Genomic DNA, 17,970 nt, shown 5'->3' on the forward strand with positions numbered 1-17,970 from the left:
TGGTTTCGGAGTAGTACACTTTGACATTTTAATACAGTTCAGCGAGAAAGGCGACGAAGAATAAGAAGGGGGCGTTCCAGTCTGAGTAAACGGGAACTCCCACCACACGAGAACGCCCATTTGTGTCTGCAGTGGGATGATATTGCACTGTTTGGGCTTGATTTTTTTTCAGATTTTCATAGCTGCACATCAATCCAATTTAAAGCTGTTCATTCAAGAGGAAGAGCTGAACATATTTTTTTGCCAAACAAAAAAAAAAATAAAATCAAATGACCATACAAAATCGACCATGCAAAATAACCATATCAAAATATTATCCTAATACATAAAACATTGATCAACCTCATGGGCAAAAAGCACAGATGAGCGATTCCAGTAGTGGTACTCCCTAATTCACAAACCTGAGGTCAAGAGGTTAAAAGGGGATCTTTTAGCAAACATATACAATAAACATTGATAGTATTAGTATCTAAAACAATCATGGCACCCATCCAAACATAATGCATTTTCAATAAAACATTTCTACAAATGATGCAACAAAATCCCTCAGATCATGAAATTAAGGAAAAGGACTGAAATATAAAAGACATCATAGCTGTGTAATGAAAAACATTGATTCATACACCAAGGTCAACGACAGTGTCCAGTAACAACAATTCTAGACAAAACTAACAAAATTACAAAACAAACTTGAGTGCTTAGCTGCGGGTTTGGAAACGGTATGAAGAACGTATATTCACATCAACATCAATTTAGCCTCTGCATGTTCCCCATCTAAATCTATTAGAATGGAACAATGCATCCAGCACTGTCAGATACTGCATCACAATGCCATTCAATATCCAACCAACTACGGCTACAATCATGCAGACCCTGTTTCCCCAAGTCCTGCTACAAGACGATAAAAAACAAATGGCTTTGGGTTTTCAGCAGGCCAGACCCTCACGCAGTCACACTCTGTTTAGAAAGTCATTTTCCGAGACATTAGGCATCAGATTATTATAAAGTAGCAGGTGGCCACCCTGTATGGGTGTGACAATAATGGATCTAGTTGAACCAGCCATTAGAAGTGCGGTCTTAGGGCACGACCCGAACATTGCTTGATCTGTCTTATTCAGTTCGTTTCATTTCATGATTCGGCGTTCCAACATTTGCAAATAAGTCATTTTGAAAGATCTTTGAGTCCAAGGAGATTTAAAAGCTCCTTTCTTGAGCAAAGTCTTCAATCGGTTGGTATGCAAAGGCCTTGATAAGTAGTACTTGATACGTTTCGTTATTGGGGGTAGTAGCAGGATCAAAAGAATCAGTGGGAGTGCAGTTAGTAGCGCTAAGTACATTTCATGAAAAGTGTGGCCTTGCTAAAAAGACCGCAGCATCAAAAAGTTAAACCACAACGATAAATCAAACGTGATGGAAACAAGAGTTCAGTGGAAAGCTTGCCTTATCTAAAATATTCACAACATTTCCCTGCATGACAAAACAGTTTTCTTTTTAAAAGAAGACATATTATACCAACAGCTGTGAGTGTGATTGGCCTTACATGCCGTTTCGAAAATCTGCCCCATGTGACATCGCTAGTGGGCGTGTCCACCTAGATCTGTGCTGGATAGATCAGTCTACCAGCCTACCCATTGGACTGAAGCAAACGTTGCTCATCTATCCAGCACAGATCTAGGCGGACACGCCCACTGGTGATGTCATATGGGGCCGATTTTCGAAACGGCTTGTAAGGCCGATCCCACTCACGGGTGGCATACGAGTCTCCTTTAACCTGAATCAGAAAGCGTTCGTATTTCACCCTCCATCCAGTAGGGGGCGCTACTGTCTGATGTCTGCAGGCCGCAGCTGGCGCTCTCCCTCTGCCAGGAAGATCTGCATGGCCCGGTAGAGCAGGTGCACACCGAGCTCCCGCCTCTTCCTGGCCTGCCAAGTGGAGACCACGCCGTAGTAGTCCCCTCGCTTCTGGTTGGTCAGCATCTTCAGCCCTGCAAGGTCATTGGAGGAGACTTTGGTTAGCTAGTTAGCTACAGCGGCTCACAGGTACAACAATGTACGTTTCATAGTTGCCACAGAAACGGCTAAAATAATACACGACACACTGGAATAATGCTTTATATTTTTGCCTTCATGACGTCACTACTTTAGAAGCTCCTTTGCTTGGGTTGGCTTAGCTAGCGTCGATAGAATGTATCACATCTTGTTTTACAGGTGAGACCAGGTGCAATAATACGTAATGTGGGCGGTAGGGGTGTGGCAAGGGTGTTGACCCCCAGACTAAAAAAGGTACTGGGTTCCATCCCCAAGGTCCACCACGGAACAAAAGGGGTGACAAGAACCGCTCTCCTCGGTGACATCGGTGACTCTCCCTCCGCATGAAGGGGGGCTTCGACTGAAAAGTGCCTTCCTAACGGGGTGATACTATGCCACCGGGTGTGAGTGTGCTTAGCCATTACAAGCCGTTTGCAAAAACTGCTCCACCCCGTGCCTTAGTGACATCCCAAGTGGGCGTGTCCACCGTCCTCGATACATGCTGGCTGGGTCGGGACCATATACGGGTACGCTGGTAGACTGATCCATCCATCACACATCTAGTCGGACACGCCCACTTGTGATGTCACCCAAAACACATGAAAAGGGGCCGACTTTCGGCTTGCTAATCCCACGCACACACCTGGCGGTATAACAGCACCCCTTTACCGGAGGAGTAAAACATTGGAATAAAACGTGCTACGAGGCGCGCGTGCCTCGTAGCAGCACGCGCGCACACTGACCGACGGCGTCCACCATGCAGGCCTCGCGGGTGAAGGCCTCCACGGGGATTACGTTCTGGAAGCAGTGCAGGGAGACGACCCCCTGGTCCTCGCGCCACACCTGCAGGATGTGCTGCACCTTGGAGCACAGTTTCTGAAGGGGAGGGACCGGAACGAGGTTCGACACAAGAGGATTATCACATTGTGATTAGTATGCAATGATCCCTTTATACACTGTTTTTTTATTTTTTTATTTTAACTATTATTTAGTATTATAGACCTATAAACACACAATTGGGAAAAAAAACATTATTAAACCTCTAATTAGCTTAATTTAATTTCTTGTTGAATTAAAGTATTCACAGAAACATTGACAGCCAGTGACACCAATGCAATGGAAATCTTATCAGCTCTCTTTGTTGTATACGGGCGATGGGTTCTCCTAGCAATTGTAAGTGCTTGGTACTTGTTTCCATGAGCATCCTTACTGTACCGACAGTGATATATCGCTTCTCTTTCTCCAGGCAAATGTACTTATTGTAAGTCGCTTTGGATAAAAGCCTTTGCTAAATGCCCTAAATGTCAATGTAAATTTAAATATTGACGCCATTGCAATGGGAAAGTGGTCTGTCACTTTACCTTCTGCTGCACTAACTTTGAGTATATTGAGTAATACATATTCATTCATTCATTCATTCAATTCAAACAAAAAAAATAAGAAAGGCAAGTATGACACATCATGAAAAAATACACATAACACAAAACAACAATAATTATGTGTGTCATAAACAATATTTATAAAATAAATGTAGTGTCCGTGTCCGAAAAGGAGTGACAGGAAGCCGAAGCTTATGTATTCCCGCCCCTTGTTCAACTGCTCCTAATTATCTGCTATGCATTTTTCAGTTCTCATAGGAAGTCAATGAATGCTGTATTGGATGTCCACGGTGTGGACGGGCGGTACCTTCGAGGTCTTGTCCCCCTTGAAGTACTCCAGGGCCTCGTACAGGTGGCTGTAGGGCCGGGAGCGCTTGCCCTTCCCCACGTAGAACACAGCGTGCACGAAGGTGTGGAAGCACTCCTGGGGCGACATGCTGCGGCTGCGGAACGGCAGGTTCTTCGTCACCCTGGAAGGACGCCCGGAACATACGCATTCGTGAAGAGGATACCGGGGTGACACGCTCCATCGTTTCACACATAAAGAGAGCCTGACGCTTTTGGTTTGAGGGTTTTAGGGTCATCCATCTAATCTCGGGTACCTCAACTGTTTGCGAGTTATAATCTTAATTCAGCAGTTTATGTTAGAAATGTGAAATTAGTTAAAAATAGAAGTAGCTTAAGTATGCCTACGAGTAGACTTGAAATTGAAGTTCCAACCCAAATGGTTTTTAGGACTCGAACTCCCTTACGACTCCATTGTTAATTTTTTATAATATGTATTGTATAAGATGACTCTCAAACTATTTTTGTCAAATTAAATGCATAAATCGGGTCACTACTGTTGTATTTAAAAACAGCCGTGTGTCCGGCCAATCAAAACCGTCGATCTAATACGGGGTGGGTTTAACACGATGACTGAACAGAGTAGTGCCCTATGGGGGCGCTGTTGAGCCCTGAGGGACAGCGGGTGACTGACCGGGGGTCCAGAAGCAGGTAGTTGAAGCTGGACTTGATGACCCCCTCCCTCCACTTCTTGTTCTGGTCGGGCTGGTCGAACTGCTGGCAGAGCTCCATCTCGGCCGCGTGGCAGTCGGGGAGGTCAAAGGTCCTCAGGGCTCTGCTCAGCTCCACACTGTAGCCTAAGTCTGAACCAGAGCCGAGACATTACTCAGTTTAATGTACAGGCATTATATTGTATTGGTATAGCCTTCATGCATTACAGACTCAATGGGCGTAACACTTTCACAGACGTTGACAAATATTCCAGTATATTCCAAGAAAACGAAAGAATGCAATGTGTGACTGGTCTCATAGCCTTTACTTACTTAGCCTTTTTTTTTACGTTATTTGACTATTTGATCATTTTGAAATGTAACCTATTATAAAATAGGTATATAATAGGTATATAATATAGAGTACTAAAGTGAAAACGTCACGTTGTCCTGGCAACCGGATTTTAAGTTCTAAACAACTGAACGAGAGATGGCGTTTTCCATTGCTGCAATGTGTTGTTTCTTTCAAAATTAAAATAAATCAATTTCAAGAGGTATTCCCCAGGGGTATTTAAAAGAAAAGTTTGACAACGTTACTTTAGGTTATTTTTTTTTATATGAAGACAATCTATTCTCAATATTACTTACATCATTGGTAAAGCAAACTCGCAAATCAATTCGCAAAAAAAATCATTCATTTTCTGTTAAATGAATGATTTTATAGAAATCGGCATAGGATTTCCCCTTGTAAATTTGGTTTGTGTAGAACCGAATATCGGTTGTTATGGAAACGTGACGTCACACTTTAGTACTCTGTTTGTAAATCACCTACCAATTCACTTATCTTCAAATATATAAAAACATACTTTACCTGTGTGCGTGTGGTCCGGCTGCTTGAGCTGCTGCTGAGGCGTCGCCGGCGAGTTCGACTCCAGGACGAGACGACGGAGCCTCTTCACGTACACGGGCCGGGTCCGAGTGCTGATGGGCCCCGGGCTCTCCCCCAGCGCCACCAGCCGGCGCCTCAGCTCCTTGTCCGTCATCCCCAGGGTGTCCGGCAACGCTCTGCCCCCCTTCACCTCCTCCTCTCTCTTCGTCCTCTCCTCCTCCTCCTTCGCCTCCTCCTCCTCCTCCTTCTTCTTCTTCTGCAGCTGCCCCGCCTCCTCCTCCTCACCCCCCCTCCTCGGCGGCGCCTGGTTCTCCTTGCCCCCCTTGGCCCCCATCACGTCGGCCCTCAGGGACCTCCAGTCGTACAGCACCGTCTCCTCAGCCCCGGGCTCCCCGCCGCCGCCGTCGCTGCTCAGGCTGCTGCTGCACAGGCTGCTGCTGCACAGGGAGGCGTTGGCCCTGGGGGGGATGTGCGTCTCGATCAGCTCGTGGCCCTGCTCCGTGTCCGTGTAGAGGTACTCCACGGGCTCCTCCGGGGGCGGGGCGGCCGGCCGCCCCCCGGGGGTGTAGGCCCGGGGGTGGCGGTCGGGGGCCAGGTGGCCCTGGGACCGGCGGAGGCCCAGCGACAGCCGGCTCATGCTGAACCTGGGGGTGCAGCCCGTGGCGCCCGGGGTGACGGGGGTGTCGGAGGAGCCCTCCCGGGGCCTCCTCGGGGAGAAGTAGCACGAGCTGGCGGACGACGAGCCCGTCGGAGAGGAGGAGGTGGTGGTGGTGCTGCTGGGGTCGACGTCGGTGTCGCTGCCCTCCGTGATCCAGGGATTCCCTCTGCTCCCCGGGACGTCCATCCGCTCAGCTCCTGCCGCTGCGTTCGGTTCCTCCCGCGGATTCACCGCGTCGGAGCTGGTCCGGTCGTCGGTCAGAAACTCCTCCTCCTCCTCCTCTTCTCTGATCTCGTGACACACCACCTTGGGCGCGTATGACTTGAGGTAATCCTCACAGTGAAGGCTCTGCGAGTCCGCCTGCCTCTCCAGAATGAGGGTGTCGGGCAGACTCTGCGACGGCTCGGCCCCGCCCCGCGGGAGGATGAAGGTGTCCGCCTGGCTGTCGCTCAGCCCCGAGCTGGACCGCGACGACTGGAGGTCAGAGGTCAAGGAGCTCCCCGGGAGATCCCTGCTGCCGTCGCCCCTCGGTTGGGCGTAGCCGCGCGGCCGCGGGCTGGGGTAGAACACGTCGTCGCTGCTCTGAGACCGGGGCGTCTTGCGGCTGGTTCTGACCGGCGTGGGCAGCGTCGCCTCGAAGAGGGACGCGTCGGAGAGGAGGCTCTCCAGGGTCCGGCTGCTGCCGCCGCCGCCGCCGCTGCACCTCACCGAGCAGCGGCTCAGCCTGGAACGGGTCCGGCCCGTCACGAACGGGCTCGGGGTGAAGGGGGTGTCGGGGTCTTCGGGGGGGCCCCCGGCCGCTTGGGCGACGGGACTGCGGCGGGCTCGGGCGGTGGCTTCATCACCAACACCGTCGGCGTCCTCATTTGCGCTATTGACCGCCTTTTCTGAAACGTCCCGAGGGGGTTCGGGTTCAGAGTCGGTGGCAGGCGGTTGGTCGGACCGGCTGGGTTTGCCCGCCCGGGCTGGTACTTCCTCTGCTCTGTCCAGCTTTGACTCCGCCTCCTGTTCAGGTTGGTCTTCCGGTGTCGGCGCTCCCTCCCTCGCTTCCTCCTCGGAGGAGGCGGAGCGGCTGGACGGTACGAGGCCTCCGTGGGCCGTGGTGTAGTGGGCGGTCGTGTAATGGTCGCTGTCACAGCTGCTGTAGTGACTCCCACTGCTGCTGCTGCCGCCGCCGCCGCCGCCGCCGCCTGGGACACCACCAGGGAGCTGTACCGCCGCCTGGGTCTGACGTCCGACCTCCACCTCCTCTCTCTCCTCCTCCTCCTCCTCCTCCTCCTCGTCGTCTGTCTCCTCGCCCCCGGCCAAACGGAAGTTACTCATCACCGTTTTCTCCATGTCCCCCTCTGTGTCATCGCCGCAGTCCCAGTCAAACACGTGCACGTGGTCGGGCGAGGTCACGTCGATGCCCTGCCGTTGCAGGACGGTCACCAGGTGCTCAGAGCTCAGAAAGTCGGCGTCCTGGGAGGAGTCAAAGGGCGCCGTGTCGAACGCAGGCTCAGCGGAGTCCGGCCTGAAAACGGGGAAATATTCGGCCGCCGCGCGGAAGCTGACGCTCTTGCGGCTCGCTCGCCTGGGGGGGCCGGCGACGGCGATCGTAGGAGCGTCTATGTTTATGGCCGAAAGTCGGCCCTCAAGCCCTAGAGGGTGTGAGCTCCCCCTTTGGAACGGAGCCTCAACATTATGATAGGGCGGATCGGGTCCCGCCGTAGACATGCGCGTGCTCGACAGGAGCGACGGGCCCTCCAAGGGGTTTGGCGCCCACGTGACGTCCCCCAACGAAACGTCCTCTTGGGGGACCGGCCCGGCGGAGGCGCAGCCCACCGTGGACACGCGGGTGCTGGACAGGAACGAGGGTCCGTCGCCGCACGCCCACTCTTTGTTTTGGTTCCAGTCTCGGCCCGGACCCCCGGCCCCGGTGGGGTTGGCGTCCCCCTGGCCGTTCGAGGGCCCCCGTCTCCACCAGGGGGTGGGTTGGCTCGGTGCCCGGTGGTCGAACAGGGCAGAGTGTCTGGTGCTGCTCAGCGGGTCGTCACCAAAGTCGCTGATCATGGAGGAGCGCGAGCTGAGGCTGGTCTCTGAGTCGGGGTAGCTCGACACGTCCGTCTGGTCCGAGTATAGAGCTGGGGAGACAGCGATGAAGAATGGATAAGAGAAAATAATTCTAGAACAACGGCGTCCCTGCTAGGGGCTTTCCTAACAATTTTTGACTTTTTAGTTTTTCCCATCGAAAAACATCAGACTGCTAATTTCTCAGATGATGAGAAAAGACCCCTGAAACCAAACAAAATGATCATCAAAACCAAGTACTATTCATTTTTTGTAATTGAAGATAAATGAGTCCAAGCATCTAATACTAAATAACTAATTTAAGATCCAGCTCATGATCCAACTCCTTACAATTACAATTAGGGGCATTTAGCAGACGCTTCTATCCAAAGCGACTTACATCAGTTAACACACACATTGACACACCGAAGGCAGAGTCGACCATGCTAGGCGACAGCCAGCTCGTCATGAGCAGTTAGGGTTAAGTGTCTTGCTCAGGGACACATCAACACTCAGGGGGATCGAACTAGCAACCTGTCGGTTACAAGACAGCTGCTCTACCTCCTGAGCTAAGCCGACCCCCCACCCCAATGCCTTACAGTATTGGAAACACGTCAGATCCTCTTGGCCGTCTGCGGACTGGGTCTGGTGGCTCTGGAGGAGTTGGGCACACTTGCGGTTGTCCTGTTGCTCTGCAAACTGCCCCGGAGTGTTCCCATCCTGCCCCCGGTGGAAGATACAACAGATGTAAGCAGCAAATCAATATCTGTGCGAGTTGATTCATTAAGGCGCTGGTGAGGTTGGTTCCGCCCACAGAAATGACAAAACATCTTCCCTACGCAGAGCAACAAATCCGAGACTGGTCCCAGTGTAAGTGTTTGACATGCAGCTAAAGAACCCCTTTCTGACCTGGTCGGTAACATTGGGGTTCCCTCCATTGGCCAACAGCAGCTTGACGTTTTGGTAACACCCCCACAGCGCAGCCACATGGAGGGGTGTAAGACCCTCGGACGACCTGGAGCCACAACACAACACAACACAAACCTTCGCCGTCACCACCCGCACCACACGAAGTCTCCTTCAAATCGACGTCAACAACGCTGCGAGTGGACAACGAAACCCAATGAAACGCCATCCATGCCTACCTGGCGTTGGGGTCCGCTCCGTGCTGGAGCAGCAGCTTCAGGCAACGGATGCTCTTCTCCGTCTCCTTCCCCACGGCCAGGTGCACCGCCGCCACGCCCCTGGCGCCCACCACGTCGGCCCTGGCGCCCCGCGAGAGCAGCGCCTGCACGGACCTGCCGGACCAACAGAGGGAACGGAGAGGGGCGTTTTTAACCAGGTTGGTCGGTTCTGCAACAGTGTCTGTTGTGTCCGGATTGTCCCGTTTCAAACTCGTACTTCTTAGTGAAATATGTGCACGATTTGATTAGTATCTAAAAGGTGATCTGCGTTTTGTCACAACAACAAAAGTTTGGTTTTATGAATCTGCGTTTCATAAAACCAAAAGGCATTTTGATCGAAAGGTTTCCTTTGAGGAACAATATAATGAGATGATCACCATTAAACTGTCAGATAAGGCTTACATGTTCATATGGAGGGCCCTTTGTACAGTAGTGAGGAGTGAGATAACTATTCCAATGATCAAAACCCATGAATAGCTGACCATGGCTGACTGAATGACCATTCAACATGTTTGAAGTAAATAGCTCTTTGTTTCAGGCTTGGTGGAGAACATGTTATAAGGAACATCCTTATACCAAGTGAATGAATGGCTCGCCATTCATTCACGGTTTAAAGTCAGGTAAAAAGATCTTCGTTCCAGGCTTGGTGGAGAGACCGTGTTACAAGGATGTATAAAGCACAGAGTGAATACAGAGAGCACATGTCGGGGGACAATCAATAAGGCACCACAATACTTCACCTTGGGTCCTCATCCTTCACGGCTTTACACAGTTGGCTCCCCAGTCTCTTCTTATTTTGGTCCATTGTTATCGTCACACGCACTCTACGTAGTCTCAGATCGCAACATTATCTTTACCCATAGACTGGGAAGAAAGCTAACATGATGACGATTGATACGGATAAACGTTAACGGGCGAGTTTCTCGTGGATAATTGAAGGACAACGATAGCATGCGTCCATTGAACGAGCTATTCAATGTTTATTATTAATCCCATGATCTTTTGTTATTGTCAGAGCTCGCCCTGTGGTTAAACTTCCCTCCAAGCCCTCGGCCCCTTCCTTGCGGGCTCCCCATTGGTCAATCAGGCGGAAGTACCGCCCTTTCCGGTAGAGCCCACGGGACCTATGAAATTGAATAATATGAATGGGTTTCAATGGAGAGAAAGTAATTATCTTCTGGTCCCAGTCTTTGTGTGCCCCGGATTACACATATGTTGTTTGTGGATTTAAATGATAATTTTCAATGTCAAGAGTTTGACCGTTTATTGTGCAATTGTTCGGTTAAAGGCTTTAGAGAAAACACAATGAGAATGACTACACATCTCGTATGTGACGTCACCCTCCCTGCGACTGGCGTGGACAAGACCGACAATCTCCCCATCGGTATAACTGAAAATCTACACATGCCCCGATATATAATTGTTTTCACCTCTTTCTATGCTGTTATCCTCCCCTTGGAAAAAAGCGGTGAAGTGGAGCAGAGATCGTCATGTCTGTATAAAGTGGTGGTGACGTATTTCATTCGCGTCGAGAGCCCCGAGGGGCTGTAGTTCACAAAGCGGCCTCACACCAAACCTAACATTAGCAAACTTTGCATGAAAAATTATAATTATAATCCACAGACCACATATGTGTAATCCAGGGCATATAAAGACTAGGACCAGAAAATAATTACTTTCTCTCCATTGATAATAGCCCTAATTTTCCTAGCCCACGGGTCCCATGGGGGTCTCCCGGAAGGGGCGGACTTACGAGCTTTACAGGTCGCAGTTAGAGGTTGGTGAACTGCTTGAGACAATTCAGACCAAACTGACACATGGGTTGCAACACATTTTAAAAAGTTAGATGCTTTCTGTCGGTCAAATCTGTGTTTTATTGGAGGAGACGCATCGTCATGTAGCCTAGGTACAAGCATGCTTGCAGTTAAATAAAATAGCACGATCATTGCATCTCCTTTATTCAACACATTTAAGAGTTCATGTATTGATGCTCAATATGGTTGATGTGCAGATATTATTGAAGCTAAACTCCAGGATGGGTCATCATCTCTCTCTCTCTCTCTCTCTCTCTCTCTCTCTCTCTAGTCACGATTTCATTCTAGGAATCTAGTAACCACGTCACTATGTTACAACAAAGTTTAAAGCAAAAATATAAAACAAAGAACAACATAACTGTGAATAACCCCCGACTCATCGAACCAAGACTGTGCGCAGATCCCTACAGTGTTCAACATAGCGCTGGGTAATTACAGAATTAAAAAAATAATTTATTCACAAAACGGACCAACTACAGACCGCGCATGCGCGCGTCTAGCTAGCCCGAGCGGGAGGAGGAGACGAGGGCTAGAAGGAGGCTCATGAGGACCAGCACGGAGCTGGGGTGGAGGCACACAGAGTGGTTGTCCTCCAGGTCACACTTCTCGTAGGGCGGCAGGCAGGCGGCGTAGGCCAGGACGTGGGCTATGTAACTCTGCTCCTGCACCCCGTGGAACAGGTGCGCCATGGGGCCCTTGGCGAAGATGGGCACGTCCTCGATGGCGTGCGTCTCTGAGTTCTTCGGGACGGCGGCCTGCTGGCGGTACTCTGGTTCAGCTAGGGAGGGGGAGGGCAAGGGTTCATTTTATAAACTGGGCAAAAAAACGAAATTGCACAAATGGGTGGGATTTCTCTTTTAGGTCAAATTAGATGACGCTTTATCAATCGCCATGAGGGGAGCATCTTGTGTAGCCGCACAGCAGCAGTTAAAGAACAAGATAATAAAAAGAAAAAATAAAGCCAGTATAAGTGTCCAAAAGCGTTGTTTATTAATAATAATAATATAAAAGACTGAATAATGATACATTACAATAGGCCTACTATCGATTTAAAGTTGATGAGGCATGAATGGCAAACGGAACGACAGGTCTTTTGAACCACAAGATGGTGCCACTGCTACACATCGTAGCGTTTCTGAAACGAAACACTTACCTGCAACGGTCGCGTTGACATCTGGCCGGATGCCGTTCTGGTAGCCCGGTCCGTTCCCATAGACAGCGGTGGTGTAGCGCTTCTTGTCGGTAGCCAACTCTCGGGACACACCTTCAATCATTTAGAGGACGGCAGCATTCACTCAAACGGTACTCCAATCATTCACTCAACATTTTGGACACAAAATGATTCGATTCGTATCGATCGTCCTACCGAAAACAGAGTTCCCCCGCTGAGAATGTCCCCCGAATGCGAAGACATGGGAGTGATCGGCCGTGACCACGGTGAGGGTGTCCTTCTCGCTGGTCAACTGGGCAGCCCTTTCGATGGCCCGGTCAAACTCCACCGCCTCGGTGAGGGCTCGCTGGGCATTACCGTCATGGTGACCGTGGTCGATTCTCCCCCTTGGAAACACAGGATAGAAAACTACTTTATGAAATACCGTGAGCGCTAAGGGTTCTGGAGGATTTAGCAGAAGCTTGTATCCGAGGCGACTTGCATGAAGTGAGGCAGAGAACAATCAAAGCTTACAACCTAGGCCTATATCGGAGTACTTTTTCCATAAGCAAGTTAACACAGTTACCGTACGCCTTATATATATTTCATCTAAGAGTGGAACGATCGAGACCCACAATTCTGAGAATGAAAATATCAATATAGTGTGGAATTATGTTACACTCACTACAATAGGCCACTTATACTTTTTACTCAATATGCTCTATTTCCCCAAGAGGAGTTTGGGATTGTTAAACATTCGATTTGATCTTTACTGCTATTTTAACTGTTGCAAGACTCTTTTAGTACTTATCTTCCACAAACAGGTAGAAACCTTTTGGGTTCCTCTTGAGGATCTTGATGGCTTTCTCCATCATTTGCGTGAGCGAGGGGTCAGTGGTCGTGTCACGTTCAGACTCATACTGGCAGTCTTTGGGCTCAAACAGACCTTTAACCAGAACATGATATTGATTAGATGTCTATTAGAACAGTAAAGCATGTGAATCCGTATCAAATCTGTGACATTATCTGTACAGCCATACTATCCGAACAATGACAAGATGGTACAATGTAATTATCGCAACGGGAATACACTAACATTCTATTATTTTATGTCTCAGCAATCTTTTTAAATTAATTGCGATTCGATGAGGAAAAATTCTCCCACCCATTAGAAAGTCTGTTTTTGAAGCATCGACTGCATCCAATCCCTTCTTGTTCACCACATATTTGGCATTCTGCACAAAAACAATGAGATTAGGATTCAAAAAGAGACTTTGACTGGCTGTAGATACGTTTATAACTTTAAAGCAAACCAAATATTGGACCTTATTATGTACTTTATTTTTGCTAATCGTCAATAACTGTTGTTATTATTAGGCCTAGTATTGTTATTATTATAATTTAATCGATCAAACACAGCACTTCATAAAAATCAGTCCTTATAGAGCCTAATCATTGAGCAAAAGAGGAGTTACCTTCTTTCCTTGAAGCCACTCCTGGACGAGATCCTTCCCATCACGACGTTCTCCAAAGTATGTTGGATACTCTGGATCGGCTGTGATGTTGCTGAACATGTACTGACGCCCTCCTCCGAGAATGACCTTGGTAATGGAACCCCAGATGGCAAATAGTACACAAATACGTAGATATATAGGCCTACTTCCAACTATTTTTGTGCCTCAAAGTGTGCACCTGTTTACAAATCACTTTGTAATATCATGTGTCAGTTCTGACAATCGCCTTTTACTTTAGTCTTCCTCTTACATTTATTTCTGTGTTCTTGATCAGTTGCCAGGCGATGTCGCGGCAGCCGTTTCTAACGGCGTCGGCGGGGAGCTCGATGTCGCTGTACCAGCCACGGTCGGGTGTGTGGGCGTAGTTCGCCCCGGGGGACGCGTGCTGCACGCGGGTGGTGGTGACGATGCCCACGGACTTCCCTGCGAACACACGGCAGACGCGTCCACTCAGGATAAACATTAAAGGGGACTTATTATACCACCAGGTGTGAGTGTGATTAGCCTTACAAGCCGTTTCGAAAATCGGCCTAATATGACATCAGTAGTGGGTGTGTCCACCTAGATCTGTGCTGGATAGATGAGCAATGTTTACTTCAGTCCACTGGGTAGGCTGGTCGATAGATCTATCCAGCACAGATCTAGGTGGACACACCCACTAGTGATGTCATATTAGGCAGATTTTCGAAACGGCTTGTAAGGCTAATCACACTCACACCTGGTGGTATAATAAGTCCCCTTTAATACCGGACAAGCTGACGTTGTTGTTGTGGTTCTAAATAACTGATAGACAGAGATACACATAGATACACAAAGAGATGGACAGATTAGAAAGACAGACGGAACGATTGGCTCGATCCATTACATTGAATGATGGATGAATTGGTGGATAGATGGATCGATAAATGATGGTTTGATAACCAAACAAACACATAGATAGATAGACAGTTGGACAGACAGATCGTTTTTCAGGATGTTTGGACCTTCTGCCCAACAGTCTAGCTACTGAAACCCCCTGAGTCCGGTACCTGCCATCTTGGCTCTGTGGAGCACGGACACCACGTCGTTGTCAGCGTTGCCGCTGCACTTCCCTCGCTCGATCATAGCGGAGACGCCCAGCGTGCCGTAGTTGGCCTTCACACCGCACAGGTACGCCGTGGCCGTGCCCGCGCTGTCCGGCATCTGCTGGTTCACGTTGTACGTCTGCACAGAGACATCATTCGGAGTCATCGGATTGTTTGGAAGCAGTTTCAAATATAGGCTATATCTGCCTTTTGACGATACCAGATTTAACGTTTGGACTCCATTGGAGCATTTGGGTCAGCTCAGCTCAGAAGGTAGAGCGGGTCGACTGGTAACCGGAAGGTTGCTAGTTCGATCCCCGGCCTCTCCTAGCCTAGCTGGAGTGTTGAGGGGTCCCTGAGCGAGACACGTCGACCTAACTGCTCCCGACGAGCTGGCTGTCGCCTTGCATGGTTGACTCCTCCGTCTGTGTGTGAATGTGTGTGAACCTCATAGGTTGCTTTGGATAAAAGCGTCTACTAAATGTTAAAGTAAATATTAGATTCCACTCCATAGGAATTGGTTAGATGAAAAAGTGATTTCCCATTTCGGTGGTGACTTTAAGTAGTTGTATTTGAAGTATATATAGCTTTGACTTTACTTTGAACGTTCTTCATTGTACAGGATGACCACGTGTTACACACTGCACAGTTGGTACGTTGAGCACTTAGGCTGTTGTCAACGGGCTCCGTACCTTGGACAAGGCCAGGTACGGGAAAGTATCCATGGCCAGGCTGGTCTCCTCCCCGTTGAACCCCGCCAACTGGCCTTTGAGTATCCTGGTAGCGGTCACCGTGGGTACTCCCATTCCTGCGAAGAGGAGATGCAAGCCTTAGCGCAGGTTCTACCAGGAGGACTCGACTCACACGCGCCAGTTTGCCAATCAGAAATCACCAATCACCTGCCTACACCTGCTTTATAAAGTGTAGTCTAGTAGTAACACACGTTCTTTGCTGCATAGATATTTTGTTCGATTGCTCCCCCTTCCACTCCACCACCACCAGGTGTGCCCCAGTCTACCGGCCCAGTGGAAGGCTCCGCCCCTGCTAGTCCTGGAAGGATATGCCGAGTCCACACGTCGTCCTGGATCCGTGACGGGGCTCACGCCAAAGCCTTATCATGCATCATATTCTCTCTTATCATTCAAAATAAATCTTTATTCGCGTTTATTGGTGAATGAGTCTTCATGGGAGAACAGTTAATTCTCACTGTCAACGTCACAGAGGGAGTTTAAGGTGCAAGGCTGTTTGGCTTGTGTCTTGTGAGAGTGCACGTGATCACTGCTCTGGCTGTGACCTGACGTGCACGGTGAGTGCATAGGTATAGGTGTGCGTGTGTGTGAGTGTTTGTGTATGTGTGTGTGTGTGTGTGTGTGTGTGTGTGTGTGAGAGAGAGAAATGGCCTTCCATTTAAGTAAAAAAACGGGATAACTCAGTGGGGAAAAAGTTTCAATACAGCTTGTAAATAATAAATGTGTTTCCTGTAGCAGGATATCAAATATATAATGGGAGGACATAACCCAAATAAAGGAATCAACAATGACTCTCACCCTGACATCTTATATAGTAGTAATATACTAAAGTGCTATTGGCGTCACAAAACAGGGTCAATCAACATACTTCATCATTCATTTGCCAAAACAAAAAAACAAACACATACACATGTGCACGCCACACACACACACACACAGGGACAGACAGACACACACACACACACACACAAACACACACACACACACACATACACGTAAAGCAGTTCACAGTGCTGCTATTTATCCACAATAGCTACAGCAGTGCAGCATGTTCTCCTTAAAAATGCTATCGCTTTTTCATCTCCCGCATCACCATCCGTCTATGTCTCTCGTCCCTGTGCCCGCGACTCACCGTCTCCCAGGAAGAGGACGAGGTTCTTGGCCTTGCCCACGATGGGGGTCATTCTGAGGGACACGTCTATAGCATCCCGGCCCATCTCGTTCCAGTACCACGGGTGAAGCTCTTGCTCTGGGAACAGTGTGTGGTTAACAGTTTATCACCTTTTATCTGATCCACCGGTTAGTGGATGGACGACAGATAGGCAGACTATCAGTGGGCTCTGTTGTTTAGTTTCTCCTACATTTTGCTCAGTTTGTATTTGAAGCAAATTGAATATTTTGCGTATGGGTCAGTCTGATAGCGATACTAACCAAGAATTCAAGCAAATCTTTAGCATTCATTGTTCAATTTAACCTTTCCTATTTTTGTTATTTTTTTGTAATTAAGTTTTATGTATGTAGTTAGTGGAGTGCTTCTGTGATCATAATGAACATAACTAAACAAATGTTTACCGTAGCAACCAACAAGTCATCATAATGTACAATTTGTGTTCCATTAATCAAAATATTTTTAATCATACTATTGAACCTAAGTATGTGAATATTTTAAATGGCCTTACATTTTTAAATAACATTTAAAAAAAACATACCTGTCAATAAGACACACATTAATGGGCTTCTTGATTTTGGGCTAGTCAACCTTACCTGGAATAATGGCCCAAGTCCATTGCACAGACAGAAACAAAAGTAATCCAAACTGAACAAAGTTGTGTAGGCCTGCCATTGTGCTGTCTATACGTTATAATAAAAGCGTGCCTAACATAATGATGCAGGAGCAATGCTTGTGGCCACTTTATAACCACAGCCTGGGTTCGAAGTTCAAATTGGAAGGCTTCCTCCCTCATCCTTAGATAAATCCGGGCCGAGATTCATTGTCAAATGTTGTACTAGAGAATCATAGAAAAATATTCGCTATGTATACCAATACATACATCGTTTTATTCTATATATGTATCAATGTTTACATTCTGCATTGAGGGGTCAATGCATTGATGGAGAGATGTGGTTAAACAATTTTGACAACTTTCTTATTCAAAAAGAAAAGGCTGCCTGATTCAATGTTAGTGTGCAAAGAGGCTGAAGACTAGATATGCTTTCGTAGGGGCTTCGATTCTCGTTTGGCCGAGACTTATGGTTTATCATGGCCATGCATTGGTCCGACTACTTGGACCGAAATAACAAATACTTTCATTATTTTCATCCTGTCCTACATTTAAAAGGGCTTTGTGCTTAAAAGAGATGCTAAGTAAGTAAGGAAGCAGTTAACTATCTAGTTGTATAACCTTAACTAACCTTGAAGAGGAACTAACCACAAAACCTGTTGATGTGCTTCATACTCGTTCAATATATTTTTCAAAGAGCAACACATTAAAGAAAC

The 17,970-nt window shown here is 48.2% G+C and overlaps 2 protein-coding genes across 2 annotated transcripts; both read right to left on the bottom strand.

Moving 5' to 3' along the window:
* Nucleotides 1–1,720: 1,720 nt before the first annotated feature.
* Nucleotides 1,721–10,211, bottom strand: ankle1 (ankyrin repeat and LEM domain containing 1). The gene is made up of 12 exons (XM_056604183.1): nt 9,923–10,211; nt 9,144–9,296; nt 8,908–9,013; nt 8,598–8,718; nt 7,214–8,072; nt 5,751–7,114; nt 5,629–5,678; nt 5,274–5,493; nt 4,387–4,555; nt 3,715–3,877; nt 2,772–2,904; nt 1,721–1,985 (listed from the first exon to the last, which is right to left on the bottom strand). Exons 1-12 carry the CDS (start codon nt 9,985–9,987, stop codon nt 1,819–1,821), a joined length of 3,570 nt encoding a protein of 1,189 aa, XP_056460158.1. The 5' UTR covers nt 9,988–10,211; the 3' UTR covers nt 1,721–1,818.
* Nucleotides 10,212–11,204: 993 nt separating this feature from the next.
* Nucleotides 11,205–17,444, bottom strand: LOC130393323 (intestinal-type alkaline phosphatase-like). The gene is made up of 11 exons (XM_056603984.1): nt 17,238–17,444; nt 16,606–16,722; nt 15,417–15,532; nt 14,689–14,863; nt 13,911–14,083; nt 13,622–13,747; nt 13,312–13,381; nt 12,954–13,092; nt 12,363–12,553; nt 12,150–12,260; nt 11,205–11,774 (listed from the first exon to the last, which is right to left on the bottom strand). The coding sequence occupies exons 1-11, from the start codon at nt 17,314–17,316 to the stop codon at nt 11,497–11,499; spliced, it is 1,575 nt and encodes a 524-aa protein (XP_056459959.1). The 5' UTR covers nt 17,317–17,444; the 3' UTR covers nt 11,205–11,496.
* Between the last annotated feature and the right edge of the window lie 526 nt (nt 17,445–17,970).

Source organism: Gadus chalcogrammus, chromosome 12 (assembly GCF_026213295.1).
Source record: "Gadus chalcogrammus isolate NIFS_2021 chromosome 12, NIFS_Gcha_1.0, whole genome shotgun sequence".
NCBI lineage: Eukaryota > Metazoa > Chordata > Actinopteri > Gadiformes > Gadidae > Gadus > Gadus chalcogrammus.